General features: G+C 59.5%; 1 protein-coding gene across 3 annotated transcripts in view; it reads left to right on the forward strand.

The window, feature by feature from the left end:
* Positions 1–16,603, forward strand: part of LOC134400092 (phospholipid-transporting ATPase ID-like) — an 82,546-nt gene extending 65,943 nt beyond the window's left edge. For 2 of the 3 annotated variants that reach the window (XM_063128365.1, XM_063128364.1), the window contains exons 19-28: positions 2,163–2,274; positions 3,035–3,140; positions 3,529–3,673; positions 4,571–4,754; positions 7,511–7,734; positions 10,808–10,891; positions 11,296–11,541; positions 12,263–12,401; positions 13,155–13,285; positions 14,728–16,603. In XM_063128365.1, coding sequence (XP_062984435.1) covers positions 2,163–2,274; positions 3,035–3,140; positions 3,529–3,673; positions 4,571–4,754; positions 7,511–7,734; positions 10,808–10,891; positions 11,296–11,541; positions 12,263–12,401; positions 13,155–13,285; positions 14,728–14,946 — 1,590 coding nt within the window. In that variant the 3' untranslated portion in view covers positions 14,947–16,603. The remainder of the gene's footprint in view (positions 1–2,162; positions 2,275–3,034; positions 3,141–3,528; positions 3,674–4,570; positions 4,755–7,510; positions 7,735–10,807; positions 10,892–11,295; positions 11,542–12,262; positions 12,402–13,154; positions 13,286–14,727) is intronic. The other variant, XM_063128366.1, reaches the window with a different exon arrangement.
* Positions 16,604–17,833: the final 1,230 nt, after the last annotated feature.

Consider the following 17,833-nt stretch of genomic DNA (forward strand, 5'->3'; position numbering starts at 1 on the left):
CGGAGACAGAGCGGTCAGGGATCAGCCCGAGAGAGGGCCGGGCAACGTGTAGCCCTCCAAACGTTTGTCTAGTAATTCAATTCATTCCCCCGCCTTTCCACCACGAAAACAGCACTCACGCCGCTCGAATGTTTTGGCCTACATCTCCCATCATCCCTCACCAGTGGCTATGCTGCCTATGGCTGATGGGTGCTGCAAGCCAAAACTTCAAGAGGGCCGCAAGTTGCTCCTCCCACCCCCCCACCCCCGAATTATAGGAACCGATCAGCAAGGCCAGAGGCGGGCCGGGCGGCTCCACTCCCTCGGCTTCCCAGCTTCTGCTTGGACTCTCTCAGCGGGACGGGATGGGAGGGGGGGCTTGAGAGGGGGCTGCTCACTTTTAAAGCAAGACTGGAGCTAGCAGAGGTGACGGGCAGCTGACAGCTGTGAGGGTGCCTGGGCCACCGGAAGGTCAGCAGAACGGGCTCACGGGGCCAAGGCAGTGGGCGGCTTGCTCAGCGTTACCTTCCTTCAAGAGGAGTCCAGCTCCCAAGCAGGACCCAACCGCCCCCCCTGGTCAGTCCCTGGAATCTGCCCGTTGGAGGCAAAGGGAGGCCACAAGGCTCCTCCTCTAAAGACCTCACATATTTTTTAAAAAATAACAATCTTGGAGCAATGGGTCCCAAGTGAGGTAGTTTTTTTGTTTGTTTATTCATTCATTAAATCATTTATATGTCAACTTTCCATTTTAACAAAAATGTCCAAGGCAGCTAAAATGACAATTAAAACACACACACACACACACACACACACACACACATCTAACAAATTGAAAAATGGCCGGGACAGTAGATCAAATGATGAATGATGGCAACGGTCAAACTCCAGCCAGTTTAAAGGCTGCTGAAATTAGAATATTTCCCAGTGACGTCGAGCCGTCAACCCTCAGGGCTGGGAGCTCCACTGCCCGGCTGCTGCAACTGGGAAACGCCCAACTTTGCCAACTCCTCCCCCACCGGCCTTCTCTTGTCTCAGCTCTCTGCTGAGCCACAGAACCCGGGCTCAGCTCTCGATTCCGACCCCTCCGCTTCCTCCTTCCGCCCCCTGCTAAAACCTCTGCGTTTGACCACAGGGCCTTCCTCACGCTGGCCTCTGCTCTCGAGGCTTCCCAAGAGATGTTGCCCTTCCTTCCTTCCGTTTATTGTGCGCGTCTCCCAGTGGGCGCCTTGGGCCTTCTGTCTTCCTTTCTCCGCTCTGCAATGAAATGCCAAAATAGTACTCGGTGGTGGTGGTGGTGTGTGTGTGTGTGTGTGTGTGTGGGCAGAAGAAGTGTCATGCTGGATCAGACCAAGGGTCATAGAATCATAGAATCATAGAACAGCAGAGTCGGAAGGGGCCTGCAAGGCCATCGAGTCCAACCCCCTGCTCAATGCAGGAATCCACCCTAAAGCAGCCCTGACAGAGGGTTGTCCAGCTGCCTCTCTTCAATGCCTCTAGTGTGGAAGAGCCCACAACCTCCCTAGGTAACTGGTTCCATTGTCGTACTGCTCTAACAGTCAGGAAGTTTTCCCTGATGTCCAGCCGGAATCTGGCTTCCTTTAACTTGAGCCCATTATTCCGTGTCCTGCACTCTGGGAGGATCGAGAAGAGATCCTGGCCCTCCTCTGTGTGACAACCTTTCAAGTATTTGAAGACTGCTATCATGTCTGCCCTCCATCTTCTCTTCCCTAGGCTAAACATGCCCAGTTCTTTCAGTCTCTCCTCATAGGGCTTTGTTTCCAGACCCCTGATCACCCTGGTTGCCCTCCTCTGAACACGCTCCAGCTTGTCTGTGTCCTTCTTGAATTGTGGAGCCCAGAACTGGACGCAATACTCATAGTGGTGGTGGTGGTGTGTGTGTGTGTGTGTGAGGGCAGGCGATGCAGGGCAGGCCACAAGGATTCGTGGCCCCTTCCAGCTCCTTGATTTTAGGAGAGTCCTGGCGTACTCAACCTCCCCAGGCCACCATGAACACACTCTGCCAGCCATTGCCTGACCCGCTGTAATCTGGGGGCAGTTCCCTTGTGCCCCATAGGCAGGGGGCTGGCTCTGGGCTTGACTGTGGTGGGTGAAGCCGTCGTTTGGAAGGTCCCCCCCCCGCCACCCACCACCCAGCGCTTTCCCCCTCTCTCTCCCCCCCGCAGCTACTCGGTGCCACAGCCATTGAGGACAAGCTGCAAGATGGAGTTCCTCAGACTATTGAGATCTTGGGAAGAGCTCAGATTAAAATCTGGGTGCTCACTGGGGACAAACAAGGTGAGGGGGGGCAAGGACACAGAGGCTGCCAGGGGCGGAGGGGGGCACAGTGCATGGGGCACCAGCTGAACAGCGGGGGATTCTGCCCCGACCTTCTCTTTCCGGCAAGGCGCCCATTGAAAACCCCAGAATCCTTTGAAAACCCTTCTCAACCCACACTGGGCTGGTTCCCCCCCACACACACACAACTGGTGGGGCCAAACGTCTAGCGCTCTCCCTGGGTTCAGGGTCAATGTCAGAGGCCGGGGGGGGGGGGGGGCAGCCCGTTCTTTCTCGCTTGCTTAGGAGCTGGGCTTGTTTTGCAGACCCAGAACTGGCCCTTTTAGTGCCTTGAGTGGCTTTTACCCTTAAAGGCAGCCAAAAAATTTTTAAATAAATAAATACAAAATTCATGCTGGAGCCATGTCAGGAAATTAGAGGAGGGGGGTGCTGGGAAAACAGACGCCTCTTGAGGCTTTTCTCAATGAGTGGGGGGGCTGAATCGTAGATATAGCTAGAGGTGGAGCGCCTACCGCAGGGCTCCTTTGGGCCTCAAGACCCCAGACGTCACCTCAGCTTCGGATGTCATCTTTGGGTGCTTCCGGATGAGGCCCGAATTGTGCCCTCACCCTCGTGGAACGTCATGGCGGGCTCCAGGCAGAGCCGTCTCCCATTTGCAACCGTCCCGTATTTCTTCCGTTGTTTTTCTTGCCATAAATAGTCAGTTGAGCTCTGTGTGTGGGGGTGTGTGGGGGTGTTGGGGCTGGGTCTTCTCCTCCAGAGACGGCAGTGAACATCGGCTACTCCTGCAACATGCTCTATGACGCCATGAAGGACATCTTCATCATCCACGGGAACACCTCGGAGGCAGTGCGGCAGGAGCTCAGGTGAGGGGCTGCCCCACTTCCTCCTGCCCCCACCCCAGAGTGGTGGGCTGGGTTGAGAGATGGCGCCTGGCCCCAGGCATGATAGCTGAGTAGGATTCGAATGTGGGTCTCCCCGGCCCAGCGACTTCAGCACAGTCCACTACGCCCCACCGGCTCTGTCCGTGGCTGTGTCAGGCCGGGTTGCCGTGGCCATGGACGTCTGTGAGAGGGATCCAGGGGCCCCTCGGTCAAGCAGAGGGGCCCTTGACCCAACATGCAGAGGCCACCCTGCCCCGTTTCCTTGGAGGCCTCCCCCCACCCCCGTTAGGGAGCCCAAAGCTCGGAGGTCACAGGCCGTTTGTCAATGACAAACACTCTGAGGCGTTTGCCATTGTGGATCTTCTGCTAGGAAAGCCAGGAGGAAGATGATGCCCGACGCGCAGGTGGGCGATGAAGAGCCCGACGTCCAGGTCAAGAAGGCCGGCAGCTCCAGGGCCTTGCCCGACGAGCAGCCCAACGGGGAGTACGGCCTGGTGATCAACGGGCACAGCTTGGTGAGGAGGGGGCAGCGGGCCGTGCTCACGGGAGGGGCCTCTGGGCGCCAGGGCTTCTCTCCGAGGACGGCGCAGCGCTAGCCGCTCTGGGAAGCAGGGGGCTGGGCTGGGCTGGGCAGGCCCACCTGGATCTCCTCCAGCCGGGCCAACGCAGGTGTTTGCAGGAAGGCGCCCTGGGATGCCCCTGGGATGCAGGGGGTGCAGCAGCGGCCATCCCATTTGCACAACATTTCCTAACGTGCTGAAGTTGAGCCACTCATACGATTGCTGCTGACCGGGGCGAGGGGGGGTGCAGCCAGGGAGCTGACCCCCTCCACGGCCCCTCCGGCATGTAAGAGCTCTCGCTGCAATGCGAGAGTCCTGCGTGGAGGAAGTTGGCAAGAGCAGCAGTCGTGCAGCCCGTCCGTGGGCCTCTGGGGCACGAAGACCCTGCCTCCCTGAGAGCCTCCCTGAGAGCCTCCGCTGGACACCATGGCAACCCGGGGCTGAGGGAGGGCCACCGCCAGAGCTCCATGATATAGAACAGGCTTTCCGGCTGCGATAGGCAGAGAGGGGGGGGGCCTTTTTGGCCAAATTATTTTTGGAAGGAACGTTGAGTGAGTCACATGCGGAACACCGCCGCGCCAGCTGCCCCCTCCAACACTCTGCGGCCTGCCAGCTCCAGGGTCAGCATCGGGATGTGGGCAAGGGCCTGGCATGCGTGCCGGGCCACTGGTCTCTCTGGCTCAGTACTGTCTGCTCTGAGCAGCAATGGCCCTCCAGGGTTTGGGGCTGCTTCTCCCCCGCCCCCAAATTCTGCATTATCCCTCTGGGGCAGGGTGGGCTCATCGGGACGGCCTTCTCCTGCCCCCCCCTCTCATATATGTGCCTGTGCTGGGCGCGTGCTTCCCGCTGCAGGCCTACGCGCTGGAGGGGGCGCTGGAGCAGGAGCTGGTGCGGACGGCCTGCCTGTGCAAGGTGGTGATCTGCTGCCGGGTGACCCCGCTGCAGAAGGCCCAAGTGGTGGAGTTGGTGAAGAGGCACAAGGACGCCGTGACGCTGGCCATTGGGGACGGCGCCAACGACGTCAGCATGATCAAGAGTGAGTGGGGCAGGGCGGCGCGACCCTCTCCCTGGGCCTGGGCCAGGGGGAGTACGGAATCCCTTCGGCTCCCTTGGGAGCAGACGTGCTTGCGGTCTGGGGCGCAGCAGCAGCAGCAGCACCCCCCGGCAAGAGCACCCTGGAGCTGCTCCTCCTTCTCCTCCTCCTCCTCTTCAGCCTTGCAGCCTGCTTGTTCTCCTCCCTCTCGCTCCAGCCCAGACAAGGGGGGTGGGGGGGGTGAGGAGCTGCGGACGGCACTGCCTGTGGTTTGCTCCCTGCAGCCTTCCTCCACCCGACACCCTCTGAATGTGTCGGGCTGCAGTTCTCGTCATGCCCCCACTCCACCCCAGCACCAGGTGGAGGAAGGAACCAGCAAAAAGGGGCGTGAGGAGTGCATGTTTAGAGGGACTGAAAGAGCTGGGGGCAGCTTTAGCCTGGGAAGAGAAGACGGAGGGGAGACACGAGAGCCCTCTTCAAAGACTTGCAAGGTTGTCACACAGAGGGGGGCCAGGATCTCTTCTCGATCCTCCCAGAGTGCAGGACACGGAATAACGGGCTCAAGTTAAAGGAAGCCGGATTCCAGCTGGACATCAGGAAAAACTTCCTGACTGTTAGAGCAGTACGACAATGGAACCAGTGACCTAGGGAGGTTGTGGGCTCTCCCACCCTAGAGGCCTTCAAGAGGCAGCTGGACAACCCTCTGTCAGGGATGCTTTAGGGTGGATTCCTGCATTGAGCAGGGGATTGGACTCGATGGCCTTGTGGGCCCCTTCCAGCTCTGCTATTCTATGATTCTATGATTCTATGTATTGTGCTGATTGTAAACCTGCGGAGACTGCAGAAGACAAGGCCCCGGCGAGGCTGTGGGAGTTTTGCTGAATGTAGAGAACCCCCCTGCGTTTTTTGAGCTCCCCCAGTATCAGCAGGATAGGGATAAATTTCCCTCCCAGAAAGCAGGCTGTCAGAGCTAGGATCATGGAATCATAGAATCATAGAATAGCAGAGTTGGAAGGGGCCTACGGGGCCATCGAACGTGCATTTCTACCTGGAGGCGGCCCATGTGGCTCTCCCGAGTGCCACAGCCCCCCAAGAGAGAGATGAAAAGTTCGTGGGTTCCCGTGGATCCGGTTCAGGGGCAGCTCTCTGATCCCTCCCACCCCTGCAAGTGCTTGGCTGTCCTTTGGCATTTCGTTATGCCAAAATCAAAAATCGTCCAAGTTTGCATAATTTAATCAAGGTTCCTCCAAAGAGCCCCTTTCTCGTCTGCCTTGTGCTAATTTGCCAAAACGTCTCTGCGGGGGCCTCTCGGTGACGACGCACGGGAGTCTGCCAGCGCAGTTGGCCACACGTGGGACACAGAAGCCGGCGTGGGTGAGGGGTGGCAGTGGCTGAAGAGACCTGATCAGCAAACCGTGCCGTGGAAATCTGCACAGCCAGCCTCCAGGCGCCGCTGAGGCTCTCATTAGTTAAATGTGCCTAATTAGCTGTCAGAGCAAACGGGACGTCTCGGTTTCTTATCATGTGGAAAAGGCTGCGGCTTTCTCTTCAAAGTCTCTGCCTTGATTGCAAGGGCCCCCGGGGATGAAGCCGTGAGCGGCTGGAGGGGAACCCTGGGATTATTTTCGTGGGCAGAAGCTCAGCCCCACCCCCAGGCCCCTGTCCCAAAGCACAGGTGCCCCAGGCATCCGCCCCCGCCCTCCAACGAACCCAGGCGCGTGGCCAGTCTGGGTCTCAGCGGACGTTGCGGGAAGAGGCACGTGGCAGGGAGGGGCAGCTTGTCTTCTGCGGGAGGGGGTAGCGCCGCTGCTGCTACCACCGTGCTCCCTGCAGCCCCCACCCAGAGCTGCTGCTGCCAGCCTTGCTCGGGAGGGAAGGGCTGTTTGAGCCTTCTTTATAAGCAGGCAAAATGGGGAGCCGTGAATGTATTCATCTTGCAGCAGAGCCCTTGGCCAAGCAAGGGGAGGGGCCGCCAGGGGTCTGCGGAAGGCCCAGGGAGCCTGGCCAGCTGCTGCCCGCTTGGATGCCTCCGTGGGTGGGAGGCGCAGGTGGCTCGAGGGGGGGGCAGAGCAGAGCACGCCACTGACACGCACGAGGCCCACCTCAGTCCCAGGCAGCCTCTCCCAACGGGGCTGTGGAAGGACCCCTCTCTGCTGGAGGCCAGTCAGTGTGGACCATCCCACAAGGGGCCTGGCTCAGTGCTGGGCTGGAATCTCTGACTGGCATCTTTGGGAGCAAAATGGAGCCCCATGGCCTCCCTCCTTGACATCCACAGCCCGGTTGCCCTTGGAGCCCTGGCCTTCCTCCTCCTCATTCATCGGGGGTGTGGCTTACAGGGCCTGCTTTGCACCGGCCCCTCTGCCCTCCTGGTCGCCTTCTCATTCTTGAGGGTGATGTGCAGGGGCTGCTGGGTGGGTGCTCTGCGCCAGGTGACCTTTGGATCCTTTGAATTCTGACTCTGTGATTTATTGCCAAAGGCCAAACTTCCCCAGAGGCCCATTCCTGCTGCTACCTGTTCACATGGGACCGAATCCTTATGGGTGGGGTCCTGTCCAAAGCAGATCTGCAAGGGGGGAAGAGGAGGAGGAGGGGTGGTGGTTCTCAAGTGGGACCCGAGGCAGGAATGGACCGGGGGGCCTGCACAACGCTCAAGCCACGGCCTCCGCTCCTTGCCGTGAGGAAGCAAGCAGGCGCCCTGGCTGGACGTGGCCTGTGGCCCTGCTCCCCGCGTGACCCCCCGTCTCCTGCTTCCCTTCCAGCCGCCCACATCGGCGTTGGCATCAGCGGCCAGGAGGGGATGCAGGCGGTGCTGGCCAGCGACTTCTGCTTCGCCCAGTTCCGCTACCTGCAGCGGCTGCTTTTGGTCCACGGCCGGTGGTCCTACATCCGCATGTGCAAGTTCCTGGCCTACTTCTTCTACAAGAACTTTGCCTTCACGCTGCTGCACTTCTGGTACGGGTTCTTCTCTGGCTTCTCTGCGCAGGTAGGTCCGGCTTCCGCCTTGGCGCTTCGGCTTCTGATAAATGCCCCCACCCGTCCACGAGGAGGGAGGGAGGGAGGGAGGGAAGGATTCCTGTGTGTCCAGGATGCCCATGGGGCAAAACAAAGAGAGGCCCTCCTCCTCCTCCTCCTCCTCCTCCTCCTCCTCCTCCACCTCCTCCTCCGCCTTTTCCTCCTCTGCCCCCTTAGCTGTAGAATGTGCCCCGCGGGCAGGTGAGACACCCCTGGCTGCAGACTGTAGTGGTGCTAGCAGGCTTTCTCCTCCAGGCAGAAGGTGGGTGGCAAGAAGCCATTCCCGCCCCCACTCCGCCGCCCGCCCACAACATCTAATCCCCCCTGTGCCAAATCTGATGAACACGAAACCCGGGGATCGCTTTTCCTGACGGCCGGCCTGCCCGCATCCAGAGCTCACGGGCTGCATGTAATTCCACCCGGCCCTTTTCTCCCAGGAGCCCCGAAAGGGCACCTTCTTCCTGGCCTGGCAGGACAGAGCGTGTCTGCCTGAAAGAGCCCGGTCAGGCTGCAGCCCTGTGGTCCCTGGCTGGATGCCCCAGGGAAGGCAGAGCGAAGCTTCGGATCTCCCCCTCTGGGGGTGTGTGTGGAGGGGCAGAACAGTTGCCCTGGGAGGGGGAGACCGGACCTTGGAAACCCCTCCCTCCCTCCCCCCTCCCCCAGCCACAGGGCAGAGGGGCTGCAGCACCCCACGCCTTCCCCAAAGAGGCTGCAAGTCTATCCCAGCCCTGGAGGGGGTGGAGATGGGTCGCCTCCCGTTGCAACCAACAGGAGGGGAAGGATCGCAAAGTAGTGTGCAAGCTTCTGAGTTCTCCAGAACTCTTCAACAGGCAAGATGAGAAACGAAACAACACCAGGGCTGGAGCGGCTGATGTTCATGCCACCGGGGATGGGGTGGGGGGCTGATTTTGGTTGCAGTCTTATGATGGAGGAGCAGGGGGTGGGGGGCGCTGGCCAATCCCTGACACTTTCCAGGCAAATTCCCACGGGCAAGAGCTCTTCTGAACATCAAGCGTCAGGTGAGAATCAGCCCTCTGCAACCTCGCAGGCAGGCAGGCTTCAGCCTGTGACACGCCTCCAGTTACAGAGAGCAATGCTGGCATTTGTAGCCTGGGAAGGGCTCGCTGTGAGTCCCCCCCTCCCCTGCCAGCATGCTGATTCTTCCCCTTTCTCGTGGGCATCTGGTGGGCTGCTGCTGCCCCCTACTGACCGTGGCTTGGAAATGCCAAGTGAGCCATGCCATTGGGTGATCTGGGCTTGAGACCCTCCTGAGGCTGGAGGTGCTTCCAGTGGGTTGGGGCGGGTGTGGCGTTGCCCTGCGTCATCATGTGCTCCTCTGCCCTAGTCCCCTTCCAGATACAGCCCCCCCCTTCTTCCCAGAACAGTGGAACCTGGGTGTGCTTTGCAACAGGCAGCAGGGAAGGGGACGCGGGTGTGCAAGGAAAGGCGTCCCCCGGACACCACCAGCACAAACCGGCAACATTCGGGTCGGTTTCCACGCACTGCTAGTATTATTAGGAATTTCCACTCCAATTTAAAATGAGTTCTGTGTCGATGAATGGTCAGGCTGGGATCCTTTGTTCTTCCAGTTTAATGGGGGTGGGTGGGGGGCAGCTGAGAACCCTCAACATCTCTTCAGGAGACCGCCATCGTCACAGATATTTGCACACAGGTGAGAAAGGGCAAAGCACCAAATGGGGGGACCTGGCCAGAAGGGGAGCCCCCCCCCCCCCCCCGCTGTCACCGATTGGCCTCCTTCACATCCCGTTTTCATTGGACCCAGACGGAGTCCAACTTCGAGCAGAGCGGCTGGAATTCATGGCTAGCTTAAGTGTCACTGATTTCAGTGGGTCTGCACTGAAGCACGAGTAAAATAGTTTCCCACCAAAATATTTAAAAACTTCAAATCCAAGGAAGGGGGAAATTATAATTAAAAGGAAATAATTACCTTGTGTGACAGATTGAGTGAAACTTCCAAAAACATAGAAGGGAGAAAGGGAGCGAGACTCGGACGTGGCTCCAGCTCTGAAAAGAAAAGCCCACCGAGGGCAAAGCCTCAGAGGGGCAGGAGGCTCGGGTGCGCAGGAGCCGAGGTCGGGGGACGCGCCCCAGCAGTCAAGCCGAGGAGGGCGACGAGGAGAGAAAAAGAGGAGTGCAGCGAAGCCCAGGAGCCAAAAGGAACCCTTCCGGTTCTTTCTCAATGCCACCCCCCAAATTTCCTATGTTTTCATTGACTGATCTCCCCCTTCGATGCAGATCCCAATTAAAAATATATTCTGTATTGTGCGTAGCCAGACAAGGACATCTGAGAGGTGAACGCTCCTTGGCATGATTATTTTACAGCAGGGAGACTTGAATCACCCCGTGTGCTCTCTCTCAGGGAGGTCTGCTGCCAGCCCCCCCCCCCGCCCCTGCTTGTTGGGGGGGGGAGGAGGAGGAGGAGGAGGCTTCACCCTTTCCTTAGGGTTTAGACAGAAAAAGAGGACTCTGGTGTTGGTGTCTCCGGCATTCCAGTCCTTCAAGGACGCGCACACGGCCTGCTCGCTTCAGCTTTTTCTGCCCCGTGGTGGGGTCCTGAACCAGGCTTTTGGGGCCACATAAGGTCCAGGCTTCCGTTGGCTTCCCCACCACCACCCCAGCACCAGTACCCAGGGAAGAGGTGTGCATTGACACCCCTCAGATTCATGGCCTCCCGTGGCGGCTGGGACCTGGGCCTCCCCGCCACACTCCGCCTTGGCCTGCCGCACCCCCTCCTGGAGGCTCACCTGTGGGCTCTTTGCTTCTGCCTGTCGGCTGCCCTCCTCAACGCCATTTGTCACCGTGGCTGCCAGAGACGGCCTGTCTGAGCTTGGGTCACTGATCCTTGGCTTATGCCCCTGCCCCCTGTGCTGGCTGCCTTCCAGGGGACCCCTTTTGCTGGGACTGGTTTGTGCCTCCCGTGGACATTCCTCCCTGCACCCACCGCCCCTCCTCCTCCTCCTCCTCCTCCTCCTCCTCCTCCTCCTCCTCCTCCTTCTCCTTCTTCTTCTTCTTCTTCTCCGCAGACGGTGTATGATGAGTGGTTCATCACCCTGTACAACATGGTCTACACCTCCATGCCTGTGCTGGGAATGAGCCTCTTCGACCAGGTGCGCCTCATGTGCAGCGCGTTGCTGGGACCTTGTCCTGCAGGGGTTTCGCCCAGGGCGGCATGTTTCAGCCCCGATGCTGATGCACAGCTTCTGCTGAGCACCGGGGCTTTCCTTTGGCCGGGCAGCTGGCACCACAGTGCCCACGGGCTGCAGAGGCGGTGGCGGCCTGCCCATGCGGGTGCCCCCCTCCCCGCAGGGGGACCACAGCTGCAGAGCCGGGCCGTTTATATTCTCATGAGGGGGAGAGGCGTGGGCCCGATCCAAGCGCTGAAAGGGAGCAAATGGCCTCGGCTGGGCTGAGGCCGGAGGGATGGTGGGCCCTGAGGCGGCGCCCGGTGCTGAGGGCAGCCCCCTCCGTAGCCCACCTGCGTCGGTCTTCAGCCCCCTCCTTTGGCCGCCAGGACGTGGACGACCGCTGGAGCCTGCAGTTCCCCCAGCTGTACGCGCCCGGCCAGGAGAACCGCTACTTCAACAAGCGGGAGTTTGTCAAGTGCACGCTGTACAGCGTCTACAGCTCCCTGGTGCTCTTCTTCATTCCCTACGGGACCATGATCGACTCGGTGCGGAGCGACGGGAAGGCCATCGCGGACTACCAGTCCTTCGCCCTCACGGCTCAGACCTGCCTGCTCATTGTGGTCTCTGTCCAGGTAACGGGCCGCCCCCCAGCTCCATCTGCAACATGGGGATGATGAGTGTACTGGCCTGCCTCTCAGGGCTGTTGTAAGGATTACTGAGCATGTACAGGAAGTGCTGTGAGTTCTCCACCTGCCGTGGCCGCTGCTCTATGAGGCCTCATGGCCTTTGCCAGGAAGGGCTGAAATCCAGATAATTTTGGCCCACCGCTGTCCCACGATCCACTGAGTTAGTGACCCAATCCCAAAAGTGGGCCAGATTTATTCCTGAGCGACCCAGGCTGGCTTCTACGACCCGCCGTCGGCCGAGTCTTCCTCCTGCTGCTGCCACTCAGACGGAGGCGGGCGCTCTGAGCTTCATAGGGATTGGCCCTTAGGGATCAGCTGACCTTCAGGCAGGGTCTTGCTGCAGCAGGAGTGATGCCCGCAGTGGGTGGCCCTCCGGTTGCTGGGGATCATGGGCGGGAGGGCGCTGTTGTGCTCATGGCCCGCTTGTGGGTTTCCCGTGGGCAGCTGGTTGGCCACGGTGTGAACGGAACGCTGGACCAGATGGCCCGATCCAGCAGGGCTCCTGTGTTCTTATCTGCCGGGTGTGCAGAGCAGACCAAGCACTGGTGGTGCTGGAGGAACAGCGCCAGAGCCTGAGGGAGGGTTCGAGAGAGGCGCATGCCTCCCCCTTTTGCCAGCCAAGTTGAGGCACGCAAGGCCCCTGGATTCCCTGACCTCTCTGTTGCAGATGGGCCTGGACACGGCCTACTGGACCGCCATGAACCAGCTGTTCATCTGGGGCAGCCTGGCCTTGTATTTCGCCATCACCTTCACCATGTACAGTGACGGCATGTACCTGATCTTCACCGCTTCCTTCCCCTTTGTTGGTAGGTATTGGGGGCGCAGCGGGGGTGGGGCGGGGTCTCTCCCAGTGTCTGAAAGGCTGCCATGCAGAAGACGGAGCAGACTTGCTCTCAGTTGCTCCCGAGGGCGGGACCAGAACCAACGGGTAGGAACTGCCGGGAAGCAGGTTTCAGTTTAACGTTAGGAGAAACTTCCCAGCAGTGAGAGCGATTCAGCAGCCGGGCAGGCTGGGTCCTTCACTGCAAGAGAGGCTGGGTGGCTACCTCTCAGGGATGTTGAAGATTCCTGCATTGATTGGGGCTGGGGGTTGGACTAGATGGCCTCTAAGGACCTTCCAACTCTGTAATTCTCTCTGAAGCTGCAGAACAGGGGGCACTGAGGATGCCTCCCATTAAAGCCAGGTGGGAAACCCCCAATCCAGTGGGTAAAAGTGGGAGGAAGCTGCCCTCTTGCCCACAGTCAGCCTCTTCCACACCCCAGCAAGGAAGAGCCTTGTGCATCGGCAGCCTGGAAAACAGGGCAGCCGCAACGGGGCTGCCGGTGGCCGCTGCCTGCAAGTTGGGGGGCAGGAAGGCAGCCATGCCAAGGGCCAGGCGCAGGGGGGCCTTGAGGCTTCTCGCAATGAAACCCGGGCACTGCCACCTCCTGAAAGGGACCCTGAATTCAGGGGGGGGAAGCCCCCCTAACCTAGGACCCCCAGCCCCATTTTGGGACAGGCATTTTGGGACTAGGGCAGCCCTCCTGCCAGCTGCATTGTCCGTGTCCCGCTTTGCCAGGCACGGCTCGGAACACCTTGAACCAGCCCAGCGTGTGGCTGTCCGTCTTCCTCTGCGTGATCCTCTGCGTCCTGCCTGTCGTTGGTTTCCGGTTCCTGAAGAAGCAGCTGAAGCCGACCGTCAGTGACAAGGTAGCTCTCTGCCAGCCTTTGCTGCAGGCTAGAGCCTCGGCCTGCTTGCGCCTTCGGGAGGAGGAGCAGGGCTGTGTGTGTGTGCCTCTCCTCGCGCCGGCCGCCCAGCCGCCTGTGCGCCAGCCTGCCCGGGCCGAGGGTGCTCCTGACCCAGGTCAGGCCATCTGCGGCTGGGAGCCAAGTGTGGATTACAGACACGGATTAGGCTAGGCGGAGCTGGGGCCGGGAGGGAGGCCTATTTTTAGAAGTGTGCGCAAGGCCTGCAGCTTGACGCCTGAGCGCCCGTCTCCTGCGCCGTGCCCCCCGCGGGAAGAGGCCTCTCTGCTCCCAGCCAGGGCCTCCTGGAGCCCTCAGCTCTGAAGGCAAAGTCCCTGGAAAGGACAGCAGAGGCCCTGCCGAAGGGGGAGTCGTGCTCCACGCGGCAAAAGCGGCGGTGTGTGTGTGTGTGTCGGTGTGAAATGCCTACAGCTTTTGGGCTAGGAGCACCGCCGTGCATGCGCGCCCCTTTCACAGGCGTGCCGTGCAAATGTGCCCTACCAGCCCAGCGGCGGGAAGCCCTGCAGCAGGATCCAACCCGAGCTGAGGCTCTCATTCAGGGCAGAGAGCGAGAGAGAGCGAGGCGGCTCTCACCTTAGATCCGTTCCAGTCATGCCCCCCCCCCCACGGCTGCCACGTGCAGCTTGACTGCCACCTAGTGCTTCCTTTGGGTACTTCCATTCAGCCACCAGCCCCTAAAGCAGACTCCTGTGCGATGAAAGGGACAGAGGCTGCCCAGACCCTGAGAAGAGCCCCTGGCAGGGGCTGGAGGCTGGGGGTGGGGGGTGGGGGCTGGGCCGGAGGCCTTGGCCTAGAAGGGACACCCAGACCCAGACCTGTTTCTCTGTTGGTCTGAATGCATAACAGCAAAACACTTCTGGCACCATTTATTAAAACGTGGGCTGTGTTAAGGACAATAGGCACATTTAGGTAACACGCACACACAAGCAAAAACCCCAGTGAATTAATTTAAAACTTTGGCACAGGGGGGAGAGACGACCGGGGTTTCGGATTCTTCAGGAGTTAGTGAAATGTAGTGCAAATAAAGCTATTTCAGCTTCCGACTCCAGGGAGGGGAGGGACAACCCCCCCCCATTTTTAGCAACTTCAGTGCTGAGGGAGGGAGGGAGGGAGGGAGGGGGAATGCTGGCTGTATTTGGGGAACCGACGTTTCTGTCTCGAGTGCGATGAGAGAAAACGCGAAAGGTCCATTGAACGCTGTGTCTCCCCCCTCGGCCTTTGGGTCTGTAGCGCCCGCCGGGCGCCACGGAGGAGGGGAGCGGCTCCTGACTGGGCCCACCCAGGCCTCCTTAGTGCCAGCTTGGTTCAGGTGGAGGCCCGGGCCGGCTCCCTGCATGGCCTGGCCTGATGCTCACGCCCTGCTCCGTCCCTCTTTCTGATTGCAGGTTTTGCACCAGGTGAACATGCTCCGGAAGACGGCGCACCCCCTGGTGCCCAAGCCGCAGCATTTGCAGCGCAGGGCCTCCCGCCGCTCCGGCTACGCCTTCTCCCACCAGCACGGTTTCGGGGCCCTCATCACCTCTGGACTGAACATGCGCCCAAAGTCCCCTTTCGGCATCTCGGGGTCTTTCTCGCCCAACAGTGAGAAATACACTCTGAAGTGAGTCGGGGAAGAGAGAAGGCCGCGTGCGCCCCGGCGCCCCTTCCCAGCTCGGGACTCTGCCCTGCGGCCACTGCAGGGGCGAACTCCGCGGAGCGGATCCTCCTCCTGCCTCCAGGCTCTCTGAGATGAGACCCTTTGGGCCTGGGACGCCAGGGTGGGTGGGCGGGGAGGAGAGCAGGGGCCTATTCCGTACCACACCGTGGAGGAACGCCCCACATGTACACTGTTCTGCGCTCCTCCCCCCAGCACAGAAAGGCCCATCTGGCAGCTTCGCCGCCCTCCTGATCGATCCGGCGTAGCCCTATCAAAAAGAGGGACATGGTGGGGTTGCAGGGACCCTTCCTCCCCGCAGAGCCGTATTAATCCGAGGCATCCCCCAAGCCCAGCGGGCGGCAACTGGCAAGCCAAGTACATCTGCAGCTGCCCGTCCAAAACGGGGCGGCTTCCACAGAGAGCGCTGAGGCCACGGACGGGTGGCGTGTTTCCAGCGGCCGTTTGAATGCTCCGATGTGGCACAGATGTGCAGCAGGATCAAAGGGATTCCAGTCAAGCACAACCTCGGCAAGCGCTGGGTTTATTGGGGCATAAAACTGACCGGCGGCCAGGCCTCCAAATACCTGCCGGGCAAGGCAGCCCCCCCCCCGCTTCATCTGAATCCACGTTCACATAGATCTGGAGCAGGGAAGGAGCTTGCCGGATGAAGAGCCTGAAAGCCCACCTGCCGGGGTGGGGGCCGAACGGCCGCCCTCGGCATCCGCCCCAACGCATGTGCGCTCAGACAGCCCCGTGGAGTAGTACAAAGGAAGGACCGAGCTGGCCTGCAGCAAGGGGTGGGGTGTCTCCCTCCCCCCAGTGCTGGGATCAAGCCTGGGCTCTGAGCCCCTGGGAGAGAACTGACGGCCTTGGAGCCAATCCAGAGCCCCAGGGGCCTTTGGCTTGTGGAGGTTAGAAGCCCCAGAGCAGCTCAGCTTGCAGGGGCGTGCGTTGGAGCTGGGCCCTGCTGCCCTGGGGCCTGGGATGGAACTCGGAGGAGGAGGAGCACGGGGGCTCTGGCTGGACCGATGCGCTGGCCACATTTAGGGTAGAAGGTGCCAGCACCTGCGGCTGAAGCACTGGGGCGGTCTCGGTGCTGGACACTCCTCAGGCTCCCCACCCCACTTCTCCTTCAGAGTGGTCCACAGGGATGGGTGTGTGTGTGTGAACCTGGCTCTCCGGGTGCTGACAGAAGCGGCGCAGCAGATCTCAGCCTTTGCCGCATTCCGTGTGCGTTCCCATTCCGGAAGGCCTGCCCCAGTGGGCTCAGAGGAGGGCCACTGAATGGGGTGGGGCCCATGTCCCGGTGTATCCAGCTGGTGCTCAGGCCAGGAGAAGCAGAATCCACCCTGGCCCGGTTTGGCCCCCTGGGATCCAGAGGTGGGGGGGGAGAAGGGGGTGCACGCATCCGTGTGGCGTTTCTCTGCCAGGGAGGGGCAGTGCCGTGGGAGTGCTGTGGCTGGGCTGAGCTGGGGAGGGGCTGTGGGGGTTGCAAACACTTCCGTCTTCCTTCTGTACAACAACGTTGAATAAAACCACATCCAAAGGATGCTGCCTGTGTGCAAAGTGGCCTTTCATCCCCAGCAGCGCCTGAGCAGGAAGGGGCAGCCAGCAGTGCTCCGAGGACCAGCCCTGCCTCAGGGAGCCCCCCCCCCGGCCAGGAGCCTCGTGGAAAGCACTCTTGCACGTGGCCAGGGCTGCCACGCTCTGCCCTGGCCAGGAGGAGGCAGCCCAGGGGGAAGAGGCTGAGGTGGCTTGCAGGCGGGGCCCGGCCTGCCCAGCTTCTCCTGCAAGGGAGGCTGATGGGGGACACTTGAGGCTAAGCCATGCCCTGTGGGTGGGGCTTGCCAGCAGGCTCCGCCTCTCCTGGAGAAGAAACCAACAGGGGCAGCACAGCTGGAGCGGTAGGAGGGCAGAGAATGGCCAGAGGGGCCTGGGTTCGTCTTCTCAACTTAGGCCTTCAGCACAATGTTCACCAGCCCAACCCATCTGGTGGCCCCATCAGAAGCTGGACACGGCCCAGAAGATCCCTCTTCCTTTTGGGTTGATCCCCAAACCCCGGAGACCTGGCCCTGGTGCAGGGCGGGGTGGGAACTTTTGCAGGCTCAGTCTTCCTCTGCTACGTTATGTATTTTCTGCAGAGTTTTTTTCCTTTCCATGTCTAGAACTGCATTGGTTCATAATGGTTAGGAATATAGTGAATGAATACAACACAACCGAAGTCAATTAGGCAATAGGAATGGATATTATAATAGTCAAATTTAAAATCAATGATGCAATTAACTTTTTTGAAGCACGTATCTGGTTATGCACACAGCTCTTCATGCATGCTAAAATTAAGGTTTTGGTTTTCATCCCCCTCCTCCCCACACAAGTTTTAAATAATATAAGGAAAGTGTTATTTGAGTAGTAAATAAAATATTTATACATATTTGCAGTGAAAGAAAAGCCTGATTTTTAAATTTATTTTAATATAACATTTAATGCATCCCAATGGCACAATCCAACACATGTATACTTAAAAGTGCCGGTGGGGCTTTTACTCCCAGGAAACTGGGTATAGGATGATAGCTTCATTGACCTAGGAGTAAGCCCCATTGAACATAGCAGGACTTGCTTCTGAAAAAACATGCATAAGATTGCACTGTAACTGCACTTTGTGTTTTCTAACCGTTATTGCCATTCAGTTTCTTTTGCCTACCGGAGAAACTTTTCACATATTTGTAGAGCACACAAAATTAACATGCCGTACTTTTAAAGTTTTGTCTACTCGGATACGTGTAAAAATGCTAATTATCTCCATGAATTTATAGCAGGGGTTTAGAACCTCAGGCCTGGGACGCTGCCCCACAGAG

This window comes from Elgaria multicarinata, chromosome 6 (genome assembly GCF_023053635.1).
Source record: "Elgaria multicarinata webbii isolate HBS135686 ecotype San Diego chromosome 6, rElgMul1.1.pri, whole genome shotgun sequence".
Lineage (NCBI taxonomy): Eukaryota > Metazoa > Chordata > Lepidosauria > Squamata > Anguidae > Elgaria > Elgaria multicarinata.